At 63.9% G+C, this 25,647-nt stretch overlaps 5 protein-coding genes across 8 annotated transcripts in view; 4 read left to right on the plus strand and 1 right to left on the minus strand.

Annotated features, from left to right (window-relative positions):
* Window positions 1-1,747, plus strand: part of GPAA1 (glycosylphosphatidylinositol anchor attachment 1) — a 139,664-nt gene extending 137,917 nt beyond the window's left edge. The window contains exons 9-13 of one of the 2 annotated variants that reach the window (XM_059672534.1): window positions 30-183; window positions 587-682; window positions 808-998; window positions 1,080-1,250; window positions 1,410-1,747. In XM_059672534.1, the coding sequence (XP_059528517.1) occupies window positions 30-183; window positions 587-682; window positions 808-998; window positions 1,080-1,250; window positions 1,410-1,653 (856 nt within the window). In that variant the 3' untranslated portion in view covers window positions 1,654-1,747. Of the gene's footprint in view, window positions 1-29; window positions 184-586; window positions 683-807; window positions 999-1,079; window positions 1,251-1,383 lie in introns of both variants that reach the window. The other variant, XM_059672535.1, reaches the window with a different exon arrangement.
* Window positions 1,748-4,095: 2,348 nt separating this feature from the next.
* LOC132219846 (cytochrome c1, heme protein, mitochondrial) lies at window positions 4,096-6,431 on the plus strand. Its single transcript, XM_059672540.1, has 7 exons — window positions 4,096-4,261; window positions 4,803-4,999; window positions 5,074-5,200; window positions 5,292-5,449; window positions 5,535-5,695; window positions 5,924-6,024; window positions 6,129-6,431. The coding sequence occupies exons 1-7, from the start codon at window positions 4,130-4,132 to the stop codon at window positions 6,231-6,233; spliced, it is 981 nt and encodes a 326-aa protein (XP_059528523.1). The 5' UTR covers window positions 4,096-4,129; the 3' UTR covers window positions 6,234-6,431.
* A 1,108-nt stretch (window positions 6,432-7,539) lies between these two features.
* Window positions 7,540-11,671, minus strand: SHARPIN (SHANK associated RH domain interactor). 2 transcript variants are annotated; one of them, XM_059672537.1, is made up of 9 exons: window positions 11,011-11,671; window positions 10,594-10,768; window positions 8,806-8,934; window positions 8,591-8,732; window positions 8,410-8,500; window positions 8,179-8,332; window positions 7,983-8,101; window positions 7,775-7,903; window positions 7,540-7,697 (listed from the first exon to the last, which is right to left on the minus strand). In XM_059672537.1, exons 1-9 carry the CDS (start codon window positions 11,203-11,205, stop codon window positions 7,614-7,616), a joined length of 1,218 nt encoding a protein of 405 aa, XP_059528520.1. In that variant the 5' UTR covers window positions 11,206-11,671; the 3' UTR covers window positions 7,540-7,613. The 2 variants fall into 2 exon arrangements, with proteins under 2 accessions (XP_059528520.1, XP_059528522.1); XM_059672539.1 differs by lacking the exon at window positions 8,591-8,732 and having other exon boundaries at window positions 8,410-8,537.
* A 206-nt stretch (window positions 11,672-11,877) lies between these two features.
* MAF1 (MAF1 homolog, negative regulator of RNA polymerase III) lies at window positions 11,878-14,834 on the plus strand. 2 transcript variants are annotated; one of them, XM_059672542.1, is made up of 8 exons: window positions 11,878-12,230; window positions 12,915-13,041; window positions 13,148-13,276; window positions 13,351-13,516; window positions 13,632-13,753; window positions 13,835-13,954; window positions 14,074-14,199; window positions 14,326-14,834. In XM_059672542.1, exons 2-8 carry the CDS (start codon window positions 12,959-12,961, stop codon window positions 14,345-14,347), a joined length of 768 nt encoding a protein of 255 aa, XP_059528525.1. In that variant the 5' UTR covers window positions 11,878-12,230; window positions 12,915-12,958; the 3' UTR covers window positions 14,348-14,834. The 2 variants fall into 2 exon arrangements, with proteins under 2 accessions (XP_059528525.1, XP_059528524.1); XM_059672541.1 differs by having other exon boundaries at window positions 11,879-12,234.
* Window positions 14,835-14,931: 97 nt separating this feature from the next.
* On the plus strand, window positions 14,932-25,577 carry WDR97 (WD repeat domain 97). The gene is made up of 22 exons (XM_059672359.1): window positions 14,932-15,165; window positions 15,198-15,334; window positions 15,501-16,129; window positions 16,226-16,347; window positions 16,522-17,212; window positions 17,535-17,677; window positions 17,761-17,997; window positions 19,476-19,566; window positions 19,765-19,897; window positions 19,987-20,430; window positions 20,591-20,740; window positions 20,834-21,079; window positions 21,159-21,284; window positions 21,388-21,471; window positions 21,928-22,083; window positions 22,137-22,640; window positions 22,725-22,922; window positions 23,008-23,129; window positions 23,227-23,608; window positions 23,837-24,504; window positions 25,068-25,129; window positions 25,244-25,577. The coding sequence occupies exons 1-22, from the start codon at window positions 14,934-14,936 to the stop codon at window positions 25,444-25,446; spliced, it is 5,760 nt and encodes a 1,919-aa protein (XP_059528342.1). The 5' UTR covers window positions 14,932-14,933; the 3' UTR covers window positions 25,447-25,577.
* The last annotated feature ends 70 nt before the right edge of the window (window positions 25,578-25,647 follow it).

Below are 25,647 nucleotides of genomic sequence, written 5' to 3' on the forward strand. Positions count from 1 at the left end.
CCGGCCTTGACCTTGTCTCCCACCTGCAGGGCTCTGGAGGGCATGTTCCGGAAGCTCAACCACCTGCTGGAGCGCCTGCACCAGTCCTTCTTCTTCTACCTGCTCCCCGCCCTCTCCCGCTTTGTCTCCATCGGCCTCTACATGCCTGCGGCTGGCTTCTTGCTCCTGGTCCTTGGTCTCAAGATATCCTCTGCACCCCAGTCCACTTGTGACCAGCCTCCCTCAGGTCCCTCCACTCGAGGCTTAGGGCAGTGATGGCGAACCTCTGACACGCGTGTCAGAGGTGACACGCAAACTCATTTTTTTGGTTGATTTTTCTTGGTTAAATGGCATTTAAATATAGAAAACAAATATCAAAAATAGAAATATTTTATTATGGTTGCAAATATCAAAAAATTTCTATACGTGACGCAGCACCAGAGTTAAGTTAGGGTTTTTCAAAATGCTGACACGCCGAGCTCAGAAGGTTCCCATCACTGGCCTAGGGAGAGCCCCTCATCCTCGGGGTGAGGGAGGCAGGGTGAGCCCTGGGTTCCCTGCGGGGCGGATCCATCACACCTCTCCTCAGAGTCCTTGACTAGGCCACGCCCTGGAACTGTGGATGCAGCTGCACGAGGCTGGAGGGGGCCCTAAGGAGGCGGGGGCAGCCTCTGGACCCGGTCCTCCCCTCCCCCCAGCACAGGTGATGGTCCCTCCCCTCTTGCTCTCAGTGTGGGCTTCCAGGGTCCCGGGAGGTGGGATGGTGGTGAGGACCCTTGGGCTCACCTGGCCCCAGGGCCCATTTCCAACCGCCTGTGTGCCCTGCAGGGCGTGGGGCTGGCTTCCCTGGTGGCACCCCTGCTAATCTCACAGGCCATGGGGCTGGCCCTCTACGTCCTACCAGTGCTGGGCCAGCACGTGGCCGCCCAGCACTTCCCTGTGGCTGAGGCTGAAGCTGTGGTGCTGACGCTGCTGGCCATCTATGCCGCCGGCCTGGCCCTTCCCCACAACACCCACCGGTGAGGAGCTGGGCTGGGTGGGCACAGGCAGGGGGCGCCCCGGCCATGCAGGTAGCTGCCTCTGAGCCCCTTCCCTTTCAGTGTGGTAAGCACACAAGCCCCAGACAAGGGCTGGATGGCACTGAAGCTGGTAGCCCTGATCTACCTGGCACTCCAGCTGGCCTGCATCGCCCTCACCAACTTCTCCCTGGGTTTCCTGCTGGCTGCCACCATGGTGCCCGCTGCTGCACTCACTGAGCCCAGGGGGCCCCGGTATGTACTGGTCAGCCTCCTTCACCCTGCCCCCCTCCCCCCCACCTCTTCCAGGGCCTGGGCCCCTCACCACGGACTATGCCCTCACTCAGTACCCCTTCACACCAACTTCCTGCCTGTGCCCCCAGCTCAGAGCCCTGACCCTGCTCCTCCACCCAGGCCACTCTATGCTGCCCTGCTGGTGCTGACAAGTCCAGCAGCCGCACTCCTGGGCAGCCTGTTCCTGTGGCGGGAGCTGCAAGAGGCCCCGCTGTCGCTGGCCGAGGGCTGGCAGCTCTTCCTGGCGGCGCTGGCCCAGGGCGTGCTGGAGCACCACGTCTACGGCGCCCTGCTCTTCCCACTGCTGGCGCTGGGCCTCTACCCCTGCTGGCTGCTCTTCTGGAATGTTCTCTTCTGGAAGTGATGTCTGCTTGCCCTGTGGCACGAAGACTGTGGCGGGAACTCCCCAAACACCCCCATGGTCTCCTTCCTAGGAAATAAACAGGTGTCTTGTTTGAGCTGCCCTTGTGCTCCTGACCCACCACCTGCTGTCTGTGGGCTCCAGGGCCTGTGGGGGAGCAGCTCTGCCTGCGGGGCTTGGCATTCCTGCACAGCTCCTTCCTGGAGGGCACCGCCCCGGTCCACATACTGGGCGGCATCTTGGCTCACCCCGGAGGTCTGCATCCCAGTCCAGTGCTGTGGGAGGCATAGGGCTGGATAAGAGAAAACAGTGGGCAGCAGGGGGTGTCTAACAGAAGCTGAGGCGTCCAGAGACCTCACAACGCCACCGTAGTCAGTGCTGGGGCTGAGTGGGCAGAGGTGTGGGAGCTGGAGCCCTGCAGAGGAGGCTGGGTGTGGGGCCTGGAGGTCCAGCCAAGGCCAGGACCTTGCTGTGAGCGGGCTTAGGACAGAGCAGAGAGGAGCACCTGGCCCAGCTTTCTCAGCGGAACCAGACCAGGCACCCATGACGGACGGGGCACAGGAGCCCACCCAGAAACAGTCGACAGGGGTGCAGCCCCCCAGGGGAGGGCGCTGGTGGGTCCGCACGGAGAGAAGTGCTGATTGTTCTGAGAGGACCTAGGATCCAGTGTCCGTTCTGGGGGGAAGAAAAGCGAAGGGTGGCCCTTGGTGATGCCCTGGCCCGTCCATCATAGGTGGACATTTCAGGCTGGAAATGCCTCTTCTTGTGGGAGGGCCCGGTGCCCCCACCAGCACCGCACAGGGCTGAGAGGAGTCCGGTCCGCACAGGCCTCCCTGTGGGAGGGAGGCAGAGCTGCGCTGCCTGGAGGTCAACTCCTGGCCAACGTCCCTTCACTGCAGCTGGCGGCTGGGGAGTCCCCAGGAGGAAGCCCCAGCCCCCAACTCCTGCCCAGGCCTGTGCCTGTGGTGGGGCCTGCATTCCTGTCTTCCCGTGGACCCCTTGGCTCCCTGGGTCCACAGTGGGGGCTCAGTGGGTGCACTCCCAGGGCCAGCACCCAGGGGGTTTTCTCTGGGACCTGTCTGCAGAGAGGTTCATGGTAGTCCCTGTTGAGGGGCATGTGCACCCTCCAGCATGTGGGGATGGGCGTGGGGCAAGGGTGCTGGAGACCCTCTGTGACTAGCAGCCTGTCTGCCTGCTGGGCCCCAAGGTCTACCTGGAACCTCTAGTCACTTTTTTTTTTTTTTTAATATTTTTGTTGATTTCAGAGAGGAAGGGAGAGGGAAAGAGAGAGAAACATCAATGATGAGAGAATCATTGATTGGCTGCCTCCTGCGCGCCTCCACTGGGGATCAGCCTGCAACCCAGGCCTGTGCCCTTGGCCGGAATCAACCGGGGTCCCTTCAGGATGCAGGCCGGCACTCTACTCACTGAGCCAAACCGGCCCGGGCCCGCTAGTCACTTTTTAAAAAATACATTTTAGCCGAAACCGGTTTGGCTCAGTGGATAGAGCGTCGGCCTGCGGACTGAAAGGTCCCGGGTTCGATTCCGGTTAAGGGCATGTACCTGGGTTGCGGGCACTTCCCCAGTGGGGGGTGTGCAGGAGGCAGCTGGTCGATGTTTCTCTCTCATCGATGTTTCTGACTCTCTCTCTCTCTCCCTTCCTCTCTGTAAAAAATCAATAAAATATATAAAAAAAAATAAAATAAAAAATACATTTTAATTTTTTTTATGTTCACCGTCACTTGATTTTTTTAAAAATATATTTTATTGATTTTTTTCACAGAGAGGAAGGGAGAGGAGTAGAGACTTAAAAACATCGCTGAGAGAGAAACATCGATCAGCTGCCTCCTGCACACCCCCGACTGGGGATGTGCCCTCAGCCAAGGTACATGCCCTTGACGGGAATCGAACCTGGGACCCTTCAGTCCGCAGGCCGAGGCTCTATCCACTGAGCCAAACCGGTCAGGGCTGGGTTTTTTAAGAAGAGTCCAGTGGTAAGGGTGTGGGTCAGTTGTAGGAAGGACGAATATAGAACCTAAACGCTTGACTGGAGCCGTGCTGTGTAGTGACCTCCTGGGTCAGCTTCTCCATCGCCCCCTCTGACACCAGCACTTCCCACGCGTGTCCTGTGCAGCCGCCAGCGCCGACCAGCCCTCAACCCCGGGAGCGGGGCCCACTGCCAGCCCGCGCCCCGCTCCCCGCGCCGGGCCAGGACTCGCACGAGTAACAGCGCGCCAGGGCCGAGAGACGCCGTGGGTTCCAGGCGCGGTCGCCGGGCATTGGGGCGCATGTCCGCTGAGCCCGGAGACGCGGGTTTGACCGTGACCGGGGCCACAGGGAGACCGTGGACAACGGGCATCGCGAGGCAGCGCCGGGCCCCGACTCTAGCCCCGCCCCACGCTCCAAGCTCTCGCGAGCTTTGAACTCCCGTGGCGCCGCAGGGGCCGTCGGGAGCGGCGGCCGCGCTGCAGAGGCCAAGATGGCGGCGGCGGCGGCGGCTTCGCTGCGCGGGGCGGTGCTGGGCCCACGGGGCGCGGGGCTGCCCGGCGCGCGGGCCCGGGGGCTGCTGTGCGGGGCGCGGCCCGGGCAGCTCCCGCTGCGGACGCCTCAGGTAAGCGCTGGCCCGGCCCTGGCCGCCGCGCGGCCCCACTGCCCTGAAGGTCACGGCGGGGAGGCTCCGGGCGCGGGCCAGACGGCAGGGAGCGTCCCCGGCCCCCCGGCGCCGTGCCGGGCCGCCGCTGCCTGCTGACCTCGGTGCCTCCTGGGACCGGGCCGGGCGCCCACTCCTCCCAACCGCCGCGGCGCCGCGTGCCGAGCGTGGGGGCGGCGGGGCGGGCTCGCTGCCGGGGCGGCGCGGAGGGCTCTCCCTGGGGGTGCGCCCAGGCCCGCGCGGGCTCGCGCCGTCCGCTCGGGGCCCGCGTCCTGAAGTGACCTCAGCCTGACCTCGGCCGCCGCTGTGACCTTGGCCTGCCCCTGCACCCCGAGCACTTGGGCGTGATCCCCGGCCCACACCCCGTCCCCGGCGGACTCACGGTCGAGGGGTCAGCGGCGCGGAGGGGAGGGGGGGCGGCAGCGGCGCGGTGTGGTCTGCAGGGCTGGGTGATGAATGGGATGGGCGGCGGCCTGGCAGGCGCTGAGCGCGGCTCTTGCAGGCAGTGTCCCTGTCGTCCAAGTCTGGCCCGTCCCGGGGCCGAAAAGTGATGCTGTCCGCGCTGGGCATGCTGGCGGCAGGGGGTGCGGGGCTGGCCGTGGCTCTGCACACGGCGGTGAGTGCCAGCGACCTGGAGCTGCACCCCCCCAGCTACCCGTGGTCTCACCGCGGCCTCCTCTCCTCCCTGGACCACACCAGGTGTGCGGCCGGCTGGCGGGGGGTGTCTGGGTGGGGTGGGCCCCGGGCACCACTGACCCTTTCCCTCTCTCTAGCATCCGGAGGGGCTTCCAGGTGTACAAGCAGGTGTGCTCCTCCTGCCACAGCATGGACTACGTGGCTTACCGCCACCTGGTGGGCGTGTGCTACACTGAGGACGAAGCTAAAGCCCTGGCCGAAGAGGTGGGGTGCCTGGGGACGGTGCCAACGACCCAGGGATTGGGGCTCCCTCTGTGGAGGGCAGAGCAGGGGGGTGATGGTGCTGTCGTGGCAGGTGGAGATTCAGGACGGCCCCAATGATGATGGGGAGATGTTCATGCGACCCGGAAAGCTGTCTGACTACTTCCCCAAACCGTACCCCAACCCTGAGGCTGCCAGAGCAGCCAACAATGGAGCCGTGCCCCCTGACCTCAGCTACATCGTGCGAGCTAGGTACACAGGCTTCGCGCAGGGCTGGCGGGAGGGGAGGCAGGTCCGACTCCTGCCAGAGGCTGAGGAGGCATGGATTTGGTCCTAGGCACGGTGGCGAAGACTACGTCTTCTCCCTGCTCACGGGCTACTGTGAGCCGCCCACCGGGGTGTCGCTACGAGAAGGCCTGTACTTCAACCCCTACTTCCCTGGCCAGTCCATTGGCATGGCTCCTCCCATCTACGACGAGGTCTTGGAGTTTGACGATGGTGAGGTCCCTACTTTCCCCACTGGGTTCTCCTTGGTTGGGGCACTGTCTGTGTGTGCTTGTGGGCAGCCTCACTGCCCTGACCAGCTCAGGCCATTGTGTCCCGAGGGGTCCCATCCCTTTTGAAGCCTTGGGCGGGGACCCATCTGCCATGGAAGGGGTGCTCTGGGGGTATCCTAGGTTGGGCAGGGGCCCCAAGGGTAGCCCTCACCACCTGTTCTTGGTCCAGGCACCCCAGCTACCATGTCCCAGGTAGCCAAGGATGTGTGCACCTTCCTGCGCTGGGCATCCGAGCCAGAGCATGACCATCGGAAACGCATGGGGCTCAAGGTGAAAGGATCGGGCAAGGGGGCACAGTGGGCATGGCAGAGGGAGGCTGGGAGCTGGGCAGGGCTCCTTTCTGCCTCCCTTCTCTGAGCCTGTCTCATCCCCAGATGTTGATGATGATGGGCTTGCTGTTGCCCCTGGTCTACGCCATGAAGCGGCATAAGTGGTCAGTACTGAAGAGCCGGAAGCTGGCATATCGTCCACCCAAGTGACCCTGCCGAAGGTCTGCTTGCCATCCTGTTTGAACGGGCCTTCAAGCCAGGAAGCCACCCTGGGTCTCTTTAGACCCCAGCTGGCCCTCTTGGCCAAGCCCCCCTTCTCTGGGACAAAAGGGGAGGGGGCAGGAGACCGGGCTGGAGCTCCAGATCCTTCAGCCTCTATCATGGAAATAAATTAAGTTTCTCAGTGGATACATTTGGGCTGTTGTGTGATGAGAGTGTAGTTTGCAGGGGACTGAGAGTAAGACCTTTGCCCTCGGAGCTTGCAGGACTGTCTCATGCTGGGTGGCACTGACTGCTGGCTGGGAGTCCCATCAGGTCTGGATGTGAGACAGGAAGCAGAGACCTGTTAGGGATGGCAGCTCGTTGGGGTAGGGAGAGAGGTGAAAAGGGCCTGGCTGGACATGGCCCAGGGATCTGCCAGAGAAACCAGCCAAGTGTCAGTGTTGAACCCCTTGGCCTTCGTTCTGAGGGCAGCAGGAAGGGAGCCCTTGGCCGCATTCCAGAGGGAGGGGCCTGGCCTGCAGGAGGAGCTGAGGGAGCTGTTGGGCTGGGCATGGCTGGGAGGGAGAAACTCTCACCTCTGCTCAGGAAGCAGATAAGCAGGGAGAGCCAGCCCAGAATGTGCTCCTGGTCTCTGGCTGCACCGCTAGAGGGGTCCTCTGAGAAAGGGCCCTGCTGGAGGGGAGCGGGAAGTGCAGTGCTCCCAGCAATCCACAGGCAGCTGTGGCGGGTCCAGGCCAGACAGCCGGGCAGAGCTGGGAGCAACAGCAGCCGGCTGGGGAGGGGGACCGCAGTGGGTCTGTCAGTGGTAGGAGGGCCACGGACATATTGCCTTAGCAGTAGCACAGGGCCCTGGCCCAGGGCTCCTGAGTTTTTCTTGTCCCCAGAAGGGAATAAGGCATCCTGGCTGGAGCAGCCCTAAGGAGTGGGGGCCAATTAGGAGAGCAGAGCGCTGAGTGCGAGAAAGGAAAAGTGCATGCCTGAAGGGCTCTAGGTGGAGGAGGGGAAGCATGGTGGCTGGGAGTGGGGCTCACAGAGGGCCCTAGCCCACTGGTCAGCAGTTGGGGTGGGGGGTGAGGGCTCTGTAAGCCTCTCAGTGTGTGAGAAGGTCTCAGCACCATGCCTATAGGCCTCTTGGGACTTGGGGTCCAAGTAAGCTCTTGAGGAGCTACCTGGATCCGGCTGGGCAGCCCAGCTGAGAGCCAGACTCTGCCCTCTCTGCCAGGTGTCCTGGGTGGCACTGCCCTGCTCTCCATCCTCCCAGCTGCCCAGTCCGCACAAAGTGGGGGCACTCAGCTGGCTCAGAAGAATCTTTAATGACTTTGGCTCATGGCCCCTCCCCCCATCTCTAGATCTGTCCCCAGGGAGCTGTCAGTGGAGGTCCCCTGAGAGGTTCAGAAGGGCATCCAGGGACCTCGGACCTGGAAGGGAAGGGCCGTCCTCTCTCCTTGTGACCTGGGGGTAGGGAGAAGAGGAGTCATTTTGCTGTTCTGCTGTCCTCCCGATCCCACCCCCTTCCCTGCCTCCGGTACCATTGGTGACTGCTGGGTAGAGGCTGCAGGAAGGGGGTCCCAAGCGCAGGGTCTCTGGGTGCTACACATCTCACAGCCAGGCCGACTCGGGGCATTGATGAAGGTGCAGGAAGGGCAGGGCCAGCCGGGCTGCGGAGGAGGAACAGTAGCTACTGACCCTTCCGATGCCCACAGCTGCCCAGGCCCACCTTACCTGGCTCCTGCCTACCTGAAGGGGGCTGGGGAGGCTGGAGCTTGCTGGCTGAGGAGCTTGGGGCAGCCCCAATGTCTGAGAAAATAGGCGGCCTAGTTCCCCATCCATCTTCTGGGGGCACTGGCGGCTGCGTCCTATGGTAGAGGGGGTGGGGCTCAGGGCCTTGTCAGGTGTACCCCACCTTCCTCACCCAACACAATCAAGGACTGACCTGGGGCTTCTCGCGGGGCTGAGAGCAAGTAGAGGAAAGCAGGGTCCCTGTCCTGCCAGACCCCGTAGGAGGCGAGGCTGCGCTCGGGCGCACACAGGCACTTGCCAATGACCCAGCGCTGCACAGCTGGTGGGAAGCCAAACTCCGAGAAGACCTGGAGCCAGAGCATCAGGGCCAGGCAGTCACCCAGGGTCCCTGCCTCCAGCGGGGCTCCCCAGACCCCGTGCTCACCTGCTCCTGGAGGGCCGAGATGGTGCAGTGGGGGTGGACCTGCAGTGAGACGTGGGCAGACGACGAAGCATCTTCCACGGTGACCTGTAGCCTGAGCCAGAATTTCGGTTCAGAGAATGATGGGGTGCCTAGAGGATTGGGACGGGGGGGGGGGGGGTGAGGACGAAGTCCCAGGTCTCACCTGATGGGGCCAGGAGGGAAGCAGCTCTCCTGGAGCTGGACACTGAGGGCCACATGATGCTGGGCCAGGAGGGCTGCAGCTTGGGCTGCCCCCTTCTCATCGCCATCCTCAATGGCCTGGGCCAGGCGCCCTGCCAGCTCTTCTACAAGGAGAGAGTGCACCATCACAGCTGGGCATGGCTGCTTGCCCCACCCACTTTGGCAACCTGCCTTTACCTTTCTCCATCAAGTCTCCAGAACTCGGACCATCCATCTTGGGGGCCTTGAGTGTGTGCACTTCAGGGGGACTGGGTGGGGAAACAGGGCACGTCTCTGGGCCCAGGGCTGGAGGCAGGGTGTCACTGCCTAGGAGGGAAGACGTGGGGTGGGCAGGTGGTCTCCCAAGATCAGCCTCCCCGCTGAGTACTCACCTCACCTGGGCCTCTGCTCTCTGACCTCAGGTGTCCAAGACCCTTGCCTCCTGCCTCCTCCCTCCTCCCCTCAGCTCATGCCAGGGCTCTGCCTTGGCCACACTTTCAGTCCGGCCGTCCCTCAAGCCTTGGCCTTTCCAAGGGTCCCTGCTGAGTCCTTTCAGAGCTGGAGCTGCACGTGTGCTCTGGAGCCTTCTGGACCCTCTGCCATCTGGTCCCACCTGTGTCCCTCTGCCACGGAGGCCAGACTTCTCCTGGCCGCCACAGGCCCTCTCCACCAGCCGGGGATATTCCCTTGACCTCACAGGAGAACCAAAGCAGGTGCGTCGGAGCCCTGCAGTCAGCATGGCCTCCTCTTGGTGCCCTCAGGGGCCTCCATCCCCTCTCCTTCCTCTACCATCAGCACACCTCAGACTCTTCCATCCCAGACAAGCCCTCTCAGGCCACTGTCTGCCCTGGGTGTCCTTACAGAGCTGGCTACTGTCTCTCCCCTTCCCTCCGCTTAAGGCCCAGCCCACCTGAGCTGAGGCAGCTCAGCCCCTCAGAATTCTGACCTGTCTGCCCACTGAGACAAGCAGGGCTCCCAGGCACCCAGCACCAGCTGGCCCTGTCTCAATGCATGCTCTTGCCTCAGGGCCTGTGTACCCATTGCTCTCTGGCCACATGGATCACACCTCAATCTTCAACTTCACTCGGTGTCGCCTAAGGAGACCTTCACTGCCTCCCTCCCACTCCCATCTCTCCCACCATCTGGCAGAATTTTATTTACTCTCTGTGTCTGCCTCCCCTCTAGAACCAAAAGCTCCGAGAGAGCAGACTTGGAAGTTTTATTCGTGCTCAGTCTCCAAGGCCTCAGGGAGTGCTGGGTCCGGAACGGGACCAGGGATACACCTGGCGACGGAGTGAATGGAAGAGCTACTCCCTCTACAAATGCTATGCTGTCTGGGCTACGGCACATCACCTGGTGTGGTTTTCCTCCTGCTCCTCTGGCAGCTCTTCTGATGCACCTGTGGGCTCTTTGCTCCTGCTGACCCCGGGTAACCCTTCCCACCTCTCCAGAGGCCCCGCTCCAGCCCAGACTCCCCACTCCCACTCCTGTCCATGCTCTTCCAAACAGGACTCCTCTCTGGGAGCCCAAGGGCATTTGGTTCCCCGTCTTTCTGTCCCAACCACTAACTCTCCTAGTTAAACACCCACAAAACCCAGCCGACTTCATCTCCTAAGCATCTCTGCAAACATCCTTCTCTCCAGCCCTATCTGCACCCGCCCACGAGTGCAGGTCGCAGCCAACCTGGAGGAGCGCAGTCTGAGCCTGTCCCTCTCCCACTGAATACTTTCCCGCGGCTCTTGAGAGTGTCTTCGCCCCAGGCCCTGGGCCTGCTGGCGCTGCCCCTCCACACCAGTCGGGTCCTCCAGGCCCCAGCTCTGGGCCCGTTCCTTTCCCCGCTTTCTCCTGGGGGCCTCCCCAGGCGGCCAGCAGTGGGCCCAGCTTTACCCACTACCTACCCCATCCTGGCCTGAGGGCCAGGGAGACGCCCGCCCTCCCAGCACAGTCCCTGGCCAACCGAATGAACCTTTGCCCCACGGCACTGACCATTGTGTCCCTCCGCCGTGGCACCTCGAACCAGGGCTGCCCACCGCTGGGCTTCCTGGGGGTTGAGGAAGCGCAGGCTTAGGGCCCCAGGCCCTCCTGGCGGAGGCTGCAACTCGTGCTGGCTGGGGCCTCGGACGGTGTAGGAGACGGACTCCAAAGGCCACTCCAAACCGACCTGAGGGTGGGAGAGGCAGAGCTCAGGCCTCCCGCAAGCACAGACGTGGGACCGAAGGCACGAGGTACAGGCCTGGCCACTGCGCTGTCCCACGCGCCTTACGGCTTCTCTTAGGAAACGCACCGGAGTCCTATCCAGGTGAGGGCACCATTCCCCCCGTTCGCAGGGGAGGAAACGGAGCCGGGAAAGTGTCCTGCTACGGGGACTCCACGGCAAGCGGAGGGGCTGCAGCCCCCACTCACCGCCCCGGGCCCCGCGCCCAGCAGCTCCAGCCGGAAGCGCCCGGGCCGCTCGGGGTCCGCGCTCAGCTGCAGCCTCCGTAGCTGCGCCTCAGCGTCCGGTCCGGCGGCCAGCGGCCTCACGGCGGCGTGCACAGTCAGCAGCACCGTGGACGAGCCCGGGTCCGAGGCCGCCGCTCCGCCCGCCGGCGGCACCATCTCGGGTCCAGCCGTGTCTCAGCCGTCCGACTTCGCTTCCGTGGGCTGGGACCGCCGGGCGCTTGTGCCGGCCGGAAACCGAGGCTGCGAGTCTGGGGTTCCGGGATCGGCCAGCGGGTCGAAGGCCGGGGTGTAAGGAGGGAAGGGGGAGATCGGACCCTCCGGCTTTGCCCAGGATGTACTCGGTCCAAGGCTCTCGGACACGGGCGGTCGAGGCTGGGCCTGGAGGCTTGTACGTCGGGGTAAAGTGTCAGGGACGGATGTGCCGGCCACGACTAGACGGCAGGCGTGGTCCCGTCGCCTTAAAGGCTGGGTCGGGCGGGAGAGCTACAGCCCAGCTGCCCATGTCTACCCGGGCGAGAGCTGGACGCCACTCCTAGGCCCCTTCCGGTGGTCGCCGCGCCCCGCAGCCCGGCCACGCCCACACCGCGCAGATCAGCAGCCTCTCCTGGGAACCTGGCGGCCACCGGGGGCGGGGCAGGCAGGGAGCCGTAACCAATAGGCTCTAGGAAGGAAGACGGGTTCGGGCGGCGAGAAGAGTGACGGACAGGTGCTGCAGCCAGTAGATGTAAAAGACGGGACTGAGCGGCGGGTAACGTTCCCAATGGCTCTCGGAGCTACCGATCGCAGCGGCTGGAGCCGGCCATTCAGAGGCGTGGGGCCGGGCCTTGCGGGTGCTTGTTGTTGTCCGGCCCGGGGAGGCAGAGGTCGGTCGGTCGCTAGCTCGTTAGCTGGGGCGATCTGTGGCGGTCGGCGGGCAGGACCATCGCGATAGTCGGGCGTCGTGCAGGGGCGAGGTTATGTCGCGGTGGCAGCCCGGATCGGCCGGCAGGGCCGGGAGTAACGGGATGTCGCCGCAGAGCTTCCTCCGGATACAGTGCGGCCCGAGCGGAGGCCGCGGCGCCGCCCTCCGATCCTGAGGATCCCGCGCTGCCCGGAGCCCGCACCGCCTTCTCATTCGCATCGACACCAACCGACCTGACCCGGCCTGGCTCTGCCCGGCCAGATAGAGCGTAGAGCAGCAGGCAAGTAGGTGTCCGCCCTGTGCTCGGCGTCGTATAGGGGCCTCCAGAACTACAGACCCCAGCAGGCCTCCCGCCTGCCCTTGCGCATGTCTGGGGTGCACGGCCTTCTGGGATTTGTAGTTCGCCGCGGCTAGGCTGGGGGTTTCACTAGGCCCGGCTGGGAGGCGGGCGCTACGGGGCGGACTCTGGAGCGCGCGAGCGGCCCGCGTACGTGCTGTTCCGGGGCCGTGAGCCCTCCCTCCGTTCCCGAAGAAGCTAGGCACACTTTGGAGAACGGAGGAGGCTACAGGTTTCCTCTTGCCCTCGCTATAAAGCCGCCCGCAGAACAGGAAAGAGCGCGTAGTCCAAGTGACCTCAAGCCCGAGCCGGGCCCCAGGTGTCCGGGTTCCAAACCGGGATGGGGAGTGTTAAGGAAGAGACGAACCCAGCAGTCTTGGGGTGAGGAGGATCTCTGTGGGCCCCCAGCCCGACCCAGGACTCCAAAGAGGTGCAGGGGGTGTGGCTGCGCTGGGGCTGGACTTGCCATCTCAGGTAACAGGATCGCATCGCCTCGGGCCGGTGCTGGGCCTGGGAGCCGGCTGTGGGCGGGGCCGAGCTTGTTTACTGGGGCGTCATTTACCCGAGAGAAGGCCGAAGGGGGAGGGCCTGGGGCCGGGTACCCATGGACTGGCCTCCTGTCCTCAGGGCAGCACTAGCCCCTCCGCGCACAGGACGCCCTCCCCAAGGACATGAAGCTGTTGGAGAACTCGAGCTTCGAGGCCATCAACTCACAGCTGACTGTGGAGACTGGAGATGCCCACATCATTGGCAGGTGAGGGTGGGGCTCGAGGAGCTGGGGTCTCAGAGCTCCCTCTGCCCTGGCCCTGAGGGGAAGCTGGGGGTGGCATGCCACGGTCCCACCTGTCTCCGCCCCGCAGGATCGAGAGCTACTCCTGTAAGATGGCGGGAGATGACAAGCACATGTTCAAGCAGTTCTGCCAGGAAGGCCAGCCACACGTGCTGGAGGCCCTGTCCCCACCCCAGACCTCGGGCCTCAGCCCCAGCAGGTGAGCCTGGGCAGGGCCTGCCCACGGGGGCTGTCGGGCGCAGGGTAGTGCTGGGCTGACGCTTCTCTGTGCAGACTGAGCAAGAGCCAAGGCGGCGAGGATGAGGGCCCCCTGAGCGACACGTGCAGCCGCAAGACGCTCTTCTACCTGATCGCCACGCTCAACGAGTCCTTCCGCCCCGACTACGACTTCAGCACGGCCCGGAGCCACGAGTTCAGCCGGGAGCCCAGTCTCAGCTGGGTGAGGGCTCCCCCACCCACAGCTATTCACACTGTCCTCCCCATTTTTACTGGCCCCTAACCCAGTCCATGCCTGCTGTCCTGGCACCGAGTCAGCCGAGCCGTGCCCATTCTAGGTGGTGAATGCGGTCAACTGCAGCCTGTTCTCGGCCGTGCGGGAGGACTTCAAGGCCCTGAAGCCACAGCTGTGGAACGCAGTGGACGAGGAGATCTGCCTGGCCGAGTGTGACATCTACAGGTGGGCTGGCGCCCCTGCAGGTGGGCGCTGGGTGTGCCTGGCACCTGGGCCCTCACACCCGTCTCACTCCACACTATCCAGCTACAACCCGGACTTGGACTCGGACCCCTTTGGGGAAGATGGCAGCCTCTGGTCCTTTAACTACTTCTTCTACAACAAGCGGCTTAAGCGGATTGTTTTCTTCAGCTGTCGCTCCATCAGGTTGGCGTCTCCCTTCCCCCAGCTTCCTGTTAGGCCCACCCCACTCCTGACTCTGTCCCCTCTGGGGCAGCAGCAGGCCAGGGTGGGCAGTTCTAAGACTGCTTCCTCCCCTCCCCCAGTGGGTCCACGTACACCCCCTCGGAGGCAGGCAATGAGCTGGACATGGAGCTGGGGGAGGAGGAGGAGGAGCTCAGAGATGGAGGCAATGAGGGCGGATCCGAGGAGACCAGCCCCATGGAGGACAGGTGTGTGATGGTGGCGGCAGACGGGCTCCCTGGAGCGTGGGGTGGGCAGGGTGGGGTGGGGCCCTCTGCCTGGTCTCCTGGGTGTTAGCTCCTCAAGGCTCCTGTGTGCTGCCGCCCGCTGCCCAGAGTCCCGGTGATCTGTATGTGAGGAGAACAGAGGCCCAGCTTCATCCAGCGTCAACCAGTGCCTGGACTTGCTCACCTGAGGGGCCCCAGGGCCTCCCCAGCTGCTGGCCAGACCCTGGCACGGCTCCAGCTCCAGCTGCCCACCTAGCCCTTTGGTTCCAGCCTATGGACGGCCACTCACCCCCACAGGCTCTGCTGCCCACATTGTGGCTGGACTGGACAGACAGCACGGGGCCTGGTGGGCACAGCCGCTGCCCTGCCCAAACGAACTGACTGAGGCAGGACCGCTGGACCACAGAGTTTATTTTTGTATTTTGTACCCTGGGCCCGCACACTCCAGCCCGCAGGGCCTGAGACCCAGCAAGCAGGCCTGACAGTCGTCCTCCCTGCCTTGGGCCGCTCTCGGCGCCCACCTGTACCCCCACCTCGCCCACTGGGCAGCGTGCACTGAGTGTCACTTTGCTGCAGCTTGTTTGTTTCCAATAAAAGTTTATGTGACTTATTGTGGACCTGGGCTCTGCGTGGCGTGGGGGCGGGGCCTGCGTGGGGGCGGGGCCACGTCCCCTGGTATCCTAGCAACGGGCAGTAGGGGCTGTTAAGCCGCCAAAATGGAGACGGATGTGTCCGAGGTCGGCAACGCCTTTTCAGTAGAAGACATGACTCTGGACCCAGACCTGAATGACCCTGACAACTATGGCGTCCCAGACCCCGGGCTGCTCGAAGAACGTGGTGAGCCGGCCTGGCCCTCACCCAGGCGCCATGTCAGCCGGATCCCAAAGCGCCTCGGGCAGCCCCGCACCCACCGGGCCCTCCGGGCTGGGGCCCGGGCCGCACGTGGCGGTGACTGACGGCGCTGCCCCCGCGGCCCGCAGAGCTGTCGTTCACGAAGCTGGTCCCGAAGCTTTTCCTGAGGAGCTCCTGGCGGAGAGGCACGGCCCCCAGCGCCCGCGCCCGCGCCCGCCTGCTGTGGCTGCTGCTGCGGAGAAGCCTCCGAAACGTCGTGGAAAAGGTGCGCCTGGCCCACGGCACCTGCCCGGAGGCTTCGCTCCTGGCCTGGCGGCTCCCCTCGGGGTCCCTAGCAGGAGCCAGCCAGCCTCTGGGCTCCGGAGGCGGGGCGCCTTCTCTCCCCGCTCCCCCCCGTGGACTGACCGCCTGCCCACCCGGCCTGCCCGCAGGAGAAGCGGTCCGAGCTGCGCGTGGCTCGCCTGACGCACGGACTGGAGCCGCTGCGCCGCCTGGAGGTGGCGGCCGGGCTGCGCTCGGTGGCGCAGGACCCCGCGGGGAGACGCTTTGTGGTGCTGGACGGGGCGGGCTGCCTGCACCTGCACCGAGAGGACGGCTGGGCTCTCGGGACGCTGCCGGCCCCCGTGGCACTCACGGGGCTGGTGGCTGTGCGGGGCCCGCTGGGCTCCATGAGCCGCTTCGTGGGCTGGGGCCCCGCAGGGCTGGCCATCCTAAAGCCAGACCTCAGCCTGCTGTGGCTGAGTGAGCCGAGAGCGGGTCGGCCGCCCCGCCGCGAGCCCATCTGCTGCCTGCCGGTGCCGGACCTGCGCCTGCTGCTGGTAGCGGAGGCGGGCGGAGGCCTGGCGCTCTGGAAGTTCCGTTTAGAGGGTCGCTGCCTGTTGCCTTGCGGGCCCTCGCTGCAGCCCCAGTTAAGCTGCGCTGGTGCCCTCACGCGCCTGGCTCTGGGGCCCCTGACTCCCAACTACATCCCTCGCTGCTTCGCGGCCTATGGCTCGGCTGTGCTCACCTTCGATCTGCGCACCTGGACTGTCACAGACGTGCGCCAGGATCTCCACAAAACGTGAGGGGGCCCAGGGAGTCGCGGGAGGGAAAGCCAGCTGGGCAGGGTGCAGAGGCTCCCGGGAGGCCATGCTGAGTCCGCGGGGCCTTCCCCCAGCACCATCTCTGACCTGGCGTACTGCGGGGAGATGGAGGCCATGGTGACAGCTTCCCGAGACAGCACAGTGAAGGTGTGGGGGGCCGACTGGCAGATCCGGATGGTGTTCGTGGGCCACACAGGTACACCCCGCCCCCGTGGCTCTCGAGGCCCTGCTCGCCCCACCCAGCCGAGCGCTGCGCCGTCAGGAATCTCTGCCATCTCTGGCCAAGCTTCTCTCTCTATCGTCACCCGAGCTGGTCAGTTTCCCCTCTCTCAGTCCCTGGTGCACCCCAGTGACACGCGCCCTCCTGCAGGCCCGGTGACAGCTATGGCCGTGCTCCCCAACACGACCCTGGTGCTGTCCGCCTCTGGGGATGGGACGCTCCGCACGTGGGACCTGCAGGCGGTGGCTCAGGTGGGCGAAGTGATGCTGAGCTACTGGGGCCAGAGCACGCGGTCAGAGAGCGTGAACCAGCTGCTGGCGCCCGCCAGCCCCGGCTGGCCGGTGCTCTCCGTGCGCGCGGGCAGCGTGGAGCTGTGGTGCCTGCGCGAGCTATACTCACCGTTGGCGCAGCTCTCCGCACCCATCCTGCACCTGCAGGTGGCGCCCGAGCTGCCCCTGTCCCCATACCTGCCCGCTCGCCTCGTGTGCGCCTGCACCGATGGCTCCGTCTACCTGGTGAACCCCGAGACGGGGCGCACAGTGAGCGCGCTGCTGCTCGGGCCTGAGGACTGCGCCGCCGCCGTGGCCTACTGCCTGCCGCGCGAGGTGCTGTGGCTGCTGACGCGCGCCGGGCACCTGGTGCGGGCCAACGCGGCGTGCAGCCCCATGCGCCTGCTGCTCCGCAAGAGCCCGCTGCCGCGCCCGGCGCCCCGGCCCTGCTGCCTGCACCTCTACAGCCACCTCACTGACCCAAGGAGCGCGTTCTCCAGCTGGGAGACGGTGCGCCAGCACAAAGGTGAGGTGGGCCACAGCGACATCCGAACCTGGAAGGAGAAGAACAGGTAGGTGGCCCGGCCGTCTGGCTCAGCGGTTGAGCGTCGACCCAGGAACCAAGAGGTTGTAGGTTCCATTCCCAGTCAGGGCACATGCCGGGGCTGCAGGCTGGATCCCCTGTGGGGGGCGTGCAGGAGGCAGCCGATCCATGATTCTCTCTCATTGATGTTTCTCTCTCTTCCCTCTCTCCCTTCCTCTCTCTCTAAAAAACCAATAAAAACATTTTTTAAAAATGATGTACATGAAAAGAAAAGAACAGGTAGGTGTCAGAGCCAGTGAGGGCCGGGCGGGCCTGTGGGGCCCGTGCCAACAGGCTGGTGTCGCCTGCAGGTACCTGCCCCTGGTGGGGCACACGGACGGCACCTTGTCAGTGCTCAGCTGGCACACACTGGAGCCCGTCTTCCACACAGAGGCGCACAGCCCGGGTCCGGTCACTGCCATCGCATCGACCTGGAACAGCGTCGTGTCCTCCGGTCAGTACCCCCTCCCGCTGCCCCAGAGCCGGGAACCCCTTCCCTGCACAAAGGCCTAGCGCTGGCTCTGCCCCACCTGGTAGGCGGGGACTTGACAGTGAAGATGTGGCGTATGTTCCCCTACTCGGAAGAGAGCCTGAGCCCACTACGCACCTTCTCCTGCTGCCACCCCGCCCTGGCGCTGTGCGCGCTCCGGAAGAACATTATGGTGGCCTTCGAGGATCCCGACAGCGCCACCTACGGGCTGGTGCAGTTTGGCCTGCGCAGCAGCCAGCGCTATGACCACCGGCCCCAGGACGACCACTTGGACCACATCACTGGTGAGGGGGCAGGGCCGAGGGGTGGGGCCAGGTGGTGGTTCTTTTCATATAAATATATACACACACACACACACACTAATAAAAGACAAACATGCAAATTGACTGTACCTTCGCTACGCCTTAAGCCATGCCCATCAGCCAATCAGAGCAACTATATGCAAATTAACCCAACCAAGATGGTGGCCGGCAGCCACGGAGCTGGAGCAAGCAGGAGGCTTGCCCCAGTGATGGAGGATGCCAAGCTTCCCGCCTGCCGCAACCAGCTCTGAGCTCCCCTCAAGGCTACAAAGTTTCAATTATAGAAGATAAATAAACCCCAGATACCTGCTTTCAGCCGGCTGTGGCCACGGAGCCGGAGTGAGCAGTAGGCTTGGGTTGCCCCTGGCGATGGAGGAAGCCAAGCTTTCCGCCCACTCTGGCCGGCTCTGAGCTCCACTCAAGGCTACAAAGTTTTAATTATAGAAGGTAAATAAATCCCAGAATAAAAAATAAAGAAAAAAAGAGGCTGGGAGCTTCCGTCGTCAGGGGGTTTGGCCGGCCTGAAAACGGCCCTCAGCCCCTCACCCAGACTGGCCAGGCACCCCAGTGGGGATCCCCACCCTGGAGGGGGTGTGACCAGCCTGCAAACACCCATCAGCCCCTCACCCAGGCTGGCCAGCCACCCCAGTGGGACCCCCACCCTGATCTCGGACACCCTTCAGGGCAAACCAGCTGGCCCCCACCCATGCACCAGGCCTCTATCCTATAAAAAGGGTAATATGCAAATTGACCTTAACAGCAGAACGACTGGGAATGACTGGTCACTATGACACACACTGACCACCAGGGGGCAGATGCTCAATGCAGGAGCTGTCCCCTGGTGGTTAGTGTGCTCCCACAGGGGGAGCTCTGCTCAGCCACAAGCTAGGCTGATGGCTGCCAGCACAGCGGTGGTGGCGGTAGCCTCTCCCGCCTCCTCAGCAGCATTAAGGATGCAGCTTAGGTCTGCTCCCTGCTGGCAAGTGGGCATCCCCCGAGGGCTGCCAGGCTGCCAGAGGGACATCTGACTGCTAGCTTGGGCCCGATCCCCCCAGGGAGCGGGCCTAAGCCAGCAGGTGGATATCCTCCGAGAGGTCCCAGACTGCAAGAGGGCATAGGCTGGGCTGAGGGACCCCCCCGGAGTGCACAAATTTTTGTGCACCGGGCCTCTAGTGTATGTATATGTGTGTGTGTGTGTGTGTGTGTGTGTGTGTGTGTGTATTATTGATTTCACAAGAGGAAGGGAGAGGGAGAGAGAGATAGGAGCATATTAATGATGAGAGAGAATCATTGATCGGCTGCCTCCTGCACTCCCCACTGGGGATGGAGCCCGCAACCTGGGCATGTGCCCTTGACCCGAATCAAACCCAGGACCCTTCAGTCTGCAGGCCTAGGCTCTATCCACTGAGCAAAACTGGCCAGGGCTGGCCCTGATTCTTGACTCCGAGCCTCGCCCCCAGGCCTGTGCTGCTGCCCCACACTCAAGCTGTACGCCTCCTCCAGCCTGGACTGCACCATGCGGATCTGGACCACAGAGAACCGCCTCCTGCGGTGGGCTGGGCCCTGATGCGGGAGGGAGGGAGGGCGGGAATGGCCGGCTGGGAGCCTGGGGGCAGCCAGCTGGGCGCCCCTCCCTCGCCCCCAGCAGAGTCTAGCGGCTGAACAGGGGAGAGAGCCTCTCACCCTCCTGCTCCCTGTGCTTCCTGCTCTTTGGAGCAAGGCTGGCCTCATGCCCTGGACCCCCTGCAGACTCCTGCAGCTGAATGGAGCGCCTCAGGCTCTGACCTTCTCCAGCAACAATGGGGACCTGGTGCTAGCCCTGGGCTCCCGCCTCTGCCTGGTATCCCACAGGCTCTACCTGCCCACAACCTACCTGGTTAAGGTGTGCCGTGAGCCCGGGGCTGTGGGGGGGGGCTGCTGCGGGCACACAAGCCTCCCAGGGCGGGGATCCAGGCTCCTTTCCCTGCTCAGAAGCTGTGCCAGAAGCCCCCCGATGGGTTCGATGACCTCCCCCTGCCGCTGACCACCCAGGAGTCGCTGACTTCAGTCCAGCTGCAGAGGCTGGCCAGCCTGCATGGGGTGGCCAGCCTCAGTTCAGCCAGCAGGCCTGCTGAGCCAACCTGGAGACTCCCACCCAGCTGCCCTGGCTCAAGGTCTGGCTGTGTGCCCCCAGTGTCCCAGCACGAAGTCCCGGGGCTCCCAGGCCCCTGGGGCCACCTCAAGCCTGTCCCAGCCCTGGCACCCCCCCCCCCCCGCCTCCTGTGCCCCCTCAGGGGCCTGGCCACCCTCCTGAATGACTGTCCCGGCCTCAGTCCAGTCCCGCTTAGTGTACCTCCTATCATCTCTGTCTGCAGCTCGGCCTTGTCTTTCATCCGCCACTGGACGGCAGTACCTCAGCAGCCACTCTTGAAGGAGGTGAGGTGGATCCTGACCCCTCCCCACCCCAATGCCCGGCCCTGCCCGCTGCCCAGGCTTGGGCCACATCCCTGGGGCAGGCCTGGGATCCTGTGGTTATCTGGGCAGCACGTGGCAAGACTCCGGGAAGAATTGGCTGACCCCTGACCCCCTGCCCCAGGACCTGGAACCCTTATTAGCCCGGGACCAAGACCTTCAACAGCTGAGACGGGGGCAAGTGGTACCAGCAGCCCCGGCCCCGCTCTCCTGGAAGCAGCAGCTGGAGGCCTTTGACAACTACTTGTATCTGGTCTACGGCCCAGCCCTGCTGGTGGGTGGGGTGCTTCCCCGCACCAGCCCGGACCCAGCCCCTTCCTCCATCCTGGGGCTCTGACACCACCCCCTGCCCTGCCTGCACCCCCAGGGCATGCATCCCAGGACAGAGTCCCAGCAGTGGACCAGCATGGCCATCACAGTGGAGAAGAACGGGGATGTGTCCACCCTGCCGGGTGTCACCCCCAGTCTGGCGAAGGCCGGGGTCTGCACTCACTCTCCCAAAATGCTGCCTCCACGGGACCGGGGGGCCCTGAGCCGGCGCTTCCCCCACCCTCCCCGAGTCACCCTGCCCATCCCACGCACCCACCAGCGGGAACACAGCAGGGCATCCCAGGTGAGGCCTCCCACCCCTGCCACCCCTCTGCCCTGACTGCAGGACCCTGCCCCCCACCCTGACTCCTCCCGTGCCCCAGCTGCTGGCCCACTCCTCCCTGAGCTCCCTCCTGGGTCTCAGCATGGACCTGCAGCTGCAGTCGGAGCAGCTCCGACAGGAGACGCCTGCAGCCCCAGAAGCACCGTCTTCCCACCTGAAGCACAGGGTGAGGGGCCAGGCAGGGGGGATGCTACAAGCCGCCCCCCAGGGCAGAGCTGCAGGGGGGCACTGAGTCCCCGCTGGGCTCTGAGCCCCTGGCCCATCCCCAGGTCCCGCTGCTGCTGGAAAGGCGGCCCCAAGAGCTCCTCTCCGACCTCGGGGGCTTCTTTCCCGCCTCTGTTCAGCACTACAAGGTGAGACCCCCGCCCAGGCCCTCCCTGCAGGGGTCACCCTGATGATGCTCCCCATCGTCTCTCTTTTCCTAAAAAAATAAATTTTTATTGATCTCAGAGAGGAAGGGAGAGGGAAAGAGACATAGAAACATCAGTGATGAGAGAGAATCATGGATGGGCTGCCTCCTGCACGCCCCCCACTAGGGACCGAGCCCACAACCCCGGGCCTGTGCCCTTGACCAGAATCGAATCCGGGATCCTTCAGTCTGCAGGCCGCTGCTCTATCCACTGAGACACACCAGCCAGGGCTCCCCGTGATTTCTGAAGGCTCCACCTGCCTGTGTGTTGTGTGGGGGCACCCGTTCAGCACCTGGAGGCCTGGCAGGAAGCTGGGCGGTGGCAGGTGCTCTGCCCAGACCGCCTCTGGAACAGGCCAGAAGTCGGGTCCTCACCCACCAGGCTGTCCTCTACCCCTAGAACCTGCAGAGACCCATCCGCTTCCCAGGCTGGGTCCCCAACTCCGTGGCGCTGCAGCAGATGTGGCTGCCCCAGGAGGTCAGCGGCCTGGGGCACCTCCCTCAGCTGACCGCCAGAGACTCCTCCAAGGCAAGGGGCGGGGCTGGCGCTCGCCCTGTGGGCCGGGGAGGGCTCTGCAGCAGGGGCGAGGGGGGTGCCACTTGTGCCAGTGGCTAGTGGTGCTGTCCCCTCTGCAGCCAGCGGGCAGCCAGGAGGACCTGTGGCTGTTGCGGGGCAGACAGCCCCACACCAGGAGCCAGATCCAGTGGTCGGATGAGGGGGATGAGGACCTGGACCTGGACCTGGACCTGGAGCTGGACTGGACCTTGGACTATCCCCTCTCATCTCCGGAGCTCTCCCAGGAACTGCTGACGTCGGCAGTGACGCAGGGGCGGGCCCCCAGCAGGGCTGCAGTGAGTAGAGTAGAGAGGGAAGCGATGCCTTCAGTGGTCACCACGGCCCTCCACGCCACCACCACCATCCAGAAATATGAGTCCTTGGCCAAGAGACGCATCCGGGAGACCACTGCCAGGACAGAGACCTTTTTACGCCGCCACCAGCACCGCCTCGGGCACTCGCTCTGGGAACTGCGCTACGGGCACCTGCCCAGGTTCCTGCGTTTCTTTGTCATCCAGAACTGGTTCAAAAAGCTCTTCCCCATCTTCACCCTGGAGGTTTGAGGGGGGGACGGCTGGGAAGCTGGCTGGGGGGAGGGGGGAGTGGCGCAGGGGCAGCGCCTCAGCTCGCTGTCCTTGCAGGCGTACCCCGAGGTGGGCACGGTGGACGGCCTGGCCTCGCGGCTCATGGACCTCCTGAAGGAGGCCTCCTGGGAGGACCGTGTGCACATCCTGCGGGCGCTGCTGAGGCTGCTGCCTGAGATAAGCAAAACCCTCTACAAGAAGCTGCAGGAGACCCTCAAGTACCTGCTCAACCTGGACGAGCCCCCCAACCTCCAGGTTCGCCCCACCCGCCCGCCTCGCCCCAACCCGCCCTGTCATGCTCCAGGCCGGCCCCACAAATCGCCCTCCTGCCGGTCCTCAGGAAAAGACCCAGAGGCAGTTCGTGATGCTGGCTCTGCAGCTGCAGCTGGCCTGCTCCCTGGAATCCCGTGAGGTGGTGCTGGAGCTCATGTCCTACCTCCTCTACTCGCCGGCCTCCTGCAGGTGAGGCTGCCCTCCGCCCACCCTCCTCGGCAGCAGGGGTGGGAGGCAGGAGCTGGGGGACGCGGCATGAGCCATGAGCCGCCCTCACCTGTTGCAGGCCTGAGCTCAAGAAGCTGCTGGAAGGGCTGGGCCTCCAGGACCCGGAGGGCTTCCTGTTCAGGGAGATGATGACCTGGGTGCAGGACATGGACCTGCACTGCAAGGCCGTGCTGCGCCGCTGCTGTTCCCAGAAGCTGGAGGAGATGACCCACCTCCTGCAGGTGGGAGGGGGACGGGACCTGCCAGTGGAACCTCTTGCCTTGCCCAGGGCTTTCCCCAGGTGCAGGGAGAGCAGGGGAGGCTGGGAGGCCTTGCCTTGCTCTAGATCAGCGGTTCTCAACCTGTGGGTCGTGACCCCTTTGGGGGTTGAACGACCCTTTCACAGGGGTCGCCTAAGACCATCGGAAAACACGTACATAATCACATATTGTTTTTGTGATTAATCACTATGCTTTAATTATGTTCAATTTGGTTTTTTTTGTTTTGTGTTTGCTTAAAGTATTACAAAGGGTATTACATATGTGTGCTTCCCCCCCCCCCCCGCCTTTGACAATCCCCTGAATTATGTTCAATTTGTAACAGTGAAAATACATCCTGCATATCAGACATTTACGTGACGATTCATAACAGTAGCAACATTACAGTTGAGGGTCACCACAACATGAGGAGCTGTATTAAAGGGTCGCGGCGTTAGGAAGGTGGAGAACCGCTGCTCTAGATCCACGGCACCTGTCCTCCTAGTCCCGCCTCTCTCGGGATCTTCCTGCTTCTTCCTGGGAGGGAGTCTGCAGCGGGGTCCAGCTGGGGTCCAGGAGCAGCACCCCGATTCGGCCTCCTGCCCCCACCCCCTCCCCTCTCCCCCGCAGGTAGAAGCCTTGCAGCCGTCAGTTGCCAGGTTGTCAGAGGTGCTGCCCAAGGTCTCTGAGACTGTGCTGTCGCCCATCTCCTCGGGGCCCTCGGTGCACTCCACGCTCTCCACCGTCTCCTGGACACCCTTGCAGCCGGGCTTGCCCAGAGACCTGGATCCCCAGGTCCAGCAGCTGGTCTCGCACTTCCCCGTCTACCACAGCCACCGCACGCTCTCCGAGAGCCTGATGCCCTTCTCCTCCGTGCCCGACATCCACGTGCGCTCCTCGGCGCCCGATGCGATGCCTGACCACCCACTGCCGCTGGAGCAGACAGACTGGTCGCGGTCAAAGATGCTGGACCTGGGGCCGATTGACGCACTCAACTTCTTCTGCAAGCAGCGGAGGAGCTGCCTGCAGGAGGTGGCCGGGGACCAGAGGCTGCACGCGCTGCCGCCCAACGCCGTGGTGCCACAGCCCCGCGATCACCTGTGAGCGGCTGAGGGCGCGGGGCACCAGCTGGGGCAGGGCCCACAGGGGGCTGGGGGCCTGGCTCAGTCAAACCTACCTTCTTTTTTATTTTTTATTTTTTTAAATATATTTTATTGATTTTTTACAGAGAGGAAGGGAGAGAGATAGAGGGTCAGAAACATCGATGAGAGAGAAACATCGATCAGCCGCCTCCTGCACATCCCCCACTGGGGATGTGCCCGCAACCCAGGCACATGCCCTTGATCGGAATCAAACCTGGGACCTTTTAGTCCACAGGCTGACGCTCTAGCCACTGAGCCAAACCGGTTTTGGCTATTTTTATTTTTTAAAATATATTTTTATTGATTTCAGAGAGGAAAGGAGAGGGAGAGAGAAACATCAATGATGAGAGAGAATCATCGATTGGCTGTCTCCTATATGCCCCTTAATAGGGATCGAGTCTGAAACCCAGGCATGTCCCCCTTGACTGGAATCGAACCTCGGTCCCTTCAGTCTGCACGCTGACGCTCTCTCCACTGAGCTGCACCAGCCAGGGCTCACACCCACCTTCTTACCACCCTAGGCTTGACCCCATTCTCAGGCTCCAGGAGATCAAGCTCCAGGGATCTGCAATGAGACTGAGGGGTGAGTGGGGACAGGGGTAGAGATTGGACCCTGAGCTCCACCCCACCCCCACCCCAGCTTGGGTCCCACGGGGCCTCAACCTCACCCCAGGCCTCACTGCCCTGATGACCCCAGGCCAGATGCTGGCCCGGCACGGTGAGGGCCGGACCCTCGATGGCTCCATCCGGACGCTGAAGCTGCCGCTGCCTCGGGTGGAGCTGCGGCCTTTCCCCGTGGACTGGCCCAGGCCTGCCCGCCCGCTGCCGCCCCTGCTCCTGCAGCCAGCCCTGCAGCGCTACTTCCTGCCGGACCTTGCAGACCCGGACTTCTACCGCTGACCCGCTGGCGACCTCGGCCAGACCCTGGTCCCAGCCCCACCTGCCCTCCAGCAGGGGTTCAGGACACAGCTCTCCACCCGCTGTCCACCCCTGGCCAAGACTGGGGACTGGAATAAAGTCCAGCCAGCAAACTAGGTGCCATGACCATCTTTGGGGGCCACCAGGGTGGGCAGGGAGGGGTGGCTGGTGGAGTCGGTGGGA

The sequence above is a fragment of the Myotis daubentonii genome, chromosome 17 (assembly GCF_963259705.1).
Source record: "Myotis daubentonii chromosome 17, mMyoDau2.1, whole genome shotgun sequence".
In the NCBI taxonomy this organism is placed as follows: Eukaryota; Metazoa; Chordata; class Mammalia; order Chiroptera; family Vespertilionidae; genus Myotis; species Myotis daubentonii.

What these genes read in the sequence shown, in the direction of transcription:
- LOC132219846 (XM_059672540.1), top strand. Translation starts at nt 4,130, where the DNA reads ATGGCGGCGGCGGCGGCGGCTTCGCTGCGCGGGGCGGTGCTGGGCCCA. An exon ending in CTAAAGCCCTGGCCGAAGAG is followed by an intron (nt 5,201 to 5,291) that starts GTGGGGTGCCTG and finishes CTGTCGTGGCAG; the next exon opens with GTGGAGATTCAGGACGGCCC. An exon ending in AGCTACATCGTGCGAGCTAG is followed by an intron (nt 5,450 to 5,534) that starts GTACACAGGCTT and finishes ATTTGGTCCTAG; the next exon opens with GCACGGTGGCGAAGACTACG.
- SHARPIN (XM_059672537.1), bottom strand. Translation starts at nt 11,205, where the DNA reads ATGGTGCCGCCGGCGGGCGGAGCGGCGGCCTCGGACCCGGGCTCGTCC. An exon ending in AGCCCCGCGAGAAGCCCCAG is followed by an intron (nt 8,102 to 8,178) that starts GTCAGTCCTTGA and finishes CCTCTACCATAG; the next exon opens with GACGCAGCCGCCAGTGCCCC. An exon ending in GCCTCCCCAGCCCCCTTCAG is followed by an intron (nt 7,904 to 7,982) that starts GTAGGCAGGAGC and finishes CCTCCTCCGCAG; the next exon opens with CCCGGCTGGCCCTGCCCTTC.
- MAF1 (XM_059672542.1), top strand. Translation starts at nt 12,959, where the DNA reads ATGAAGCTGTTGGAGAACTCGAGCTTCGAGGCCATCAACTCACAGCTG. An exon ending in TCGGGCCTCAGCCCCAGCAG is followed by an intron (nt 13,277 to 13,350) that starts GTGAGCCTGGGC and finishes TTCTCTGTGCAG; the next exon opens with ACTGAGCAAGAGCCAAGGCG. An exon ending in GGGAGCCCAGTCTCAGCTGG is followed by an intron (nt 13,517 to 13,631) that starts GTGAGGGCTCCC and finishes TGCCCATTCTAG; the next exon opens with GTGGTGAATGCGGTCAACTG.
- WDR97 (XM_059672359.1), top strand. Translation starts at nt 14,934, where the DNA reads ATGGAGACGGATGTGTCCGAGGTCGGCAACGCCTTTTCAGTAGAAGAC. An exon ending in AGCAGCCACTCTTGAAGGAG is followed by an intron (nt 20,431 to 20,590) that starts GTGAGGTGGATC and finishes CCCCTGCCCCAG; the next exon opens with GACCTGGAACCCTTATTAGC. An exon ending in ACGAGCCCCCCAACCTCCAG is followed by an intron (nt 22,923 to 23,007) that starts GTTCGCCCCACC and finishes GCCGGTCCTCAG; the next exon opens with GAAAAGACCCAGAGGCAGTT.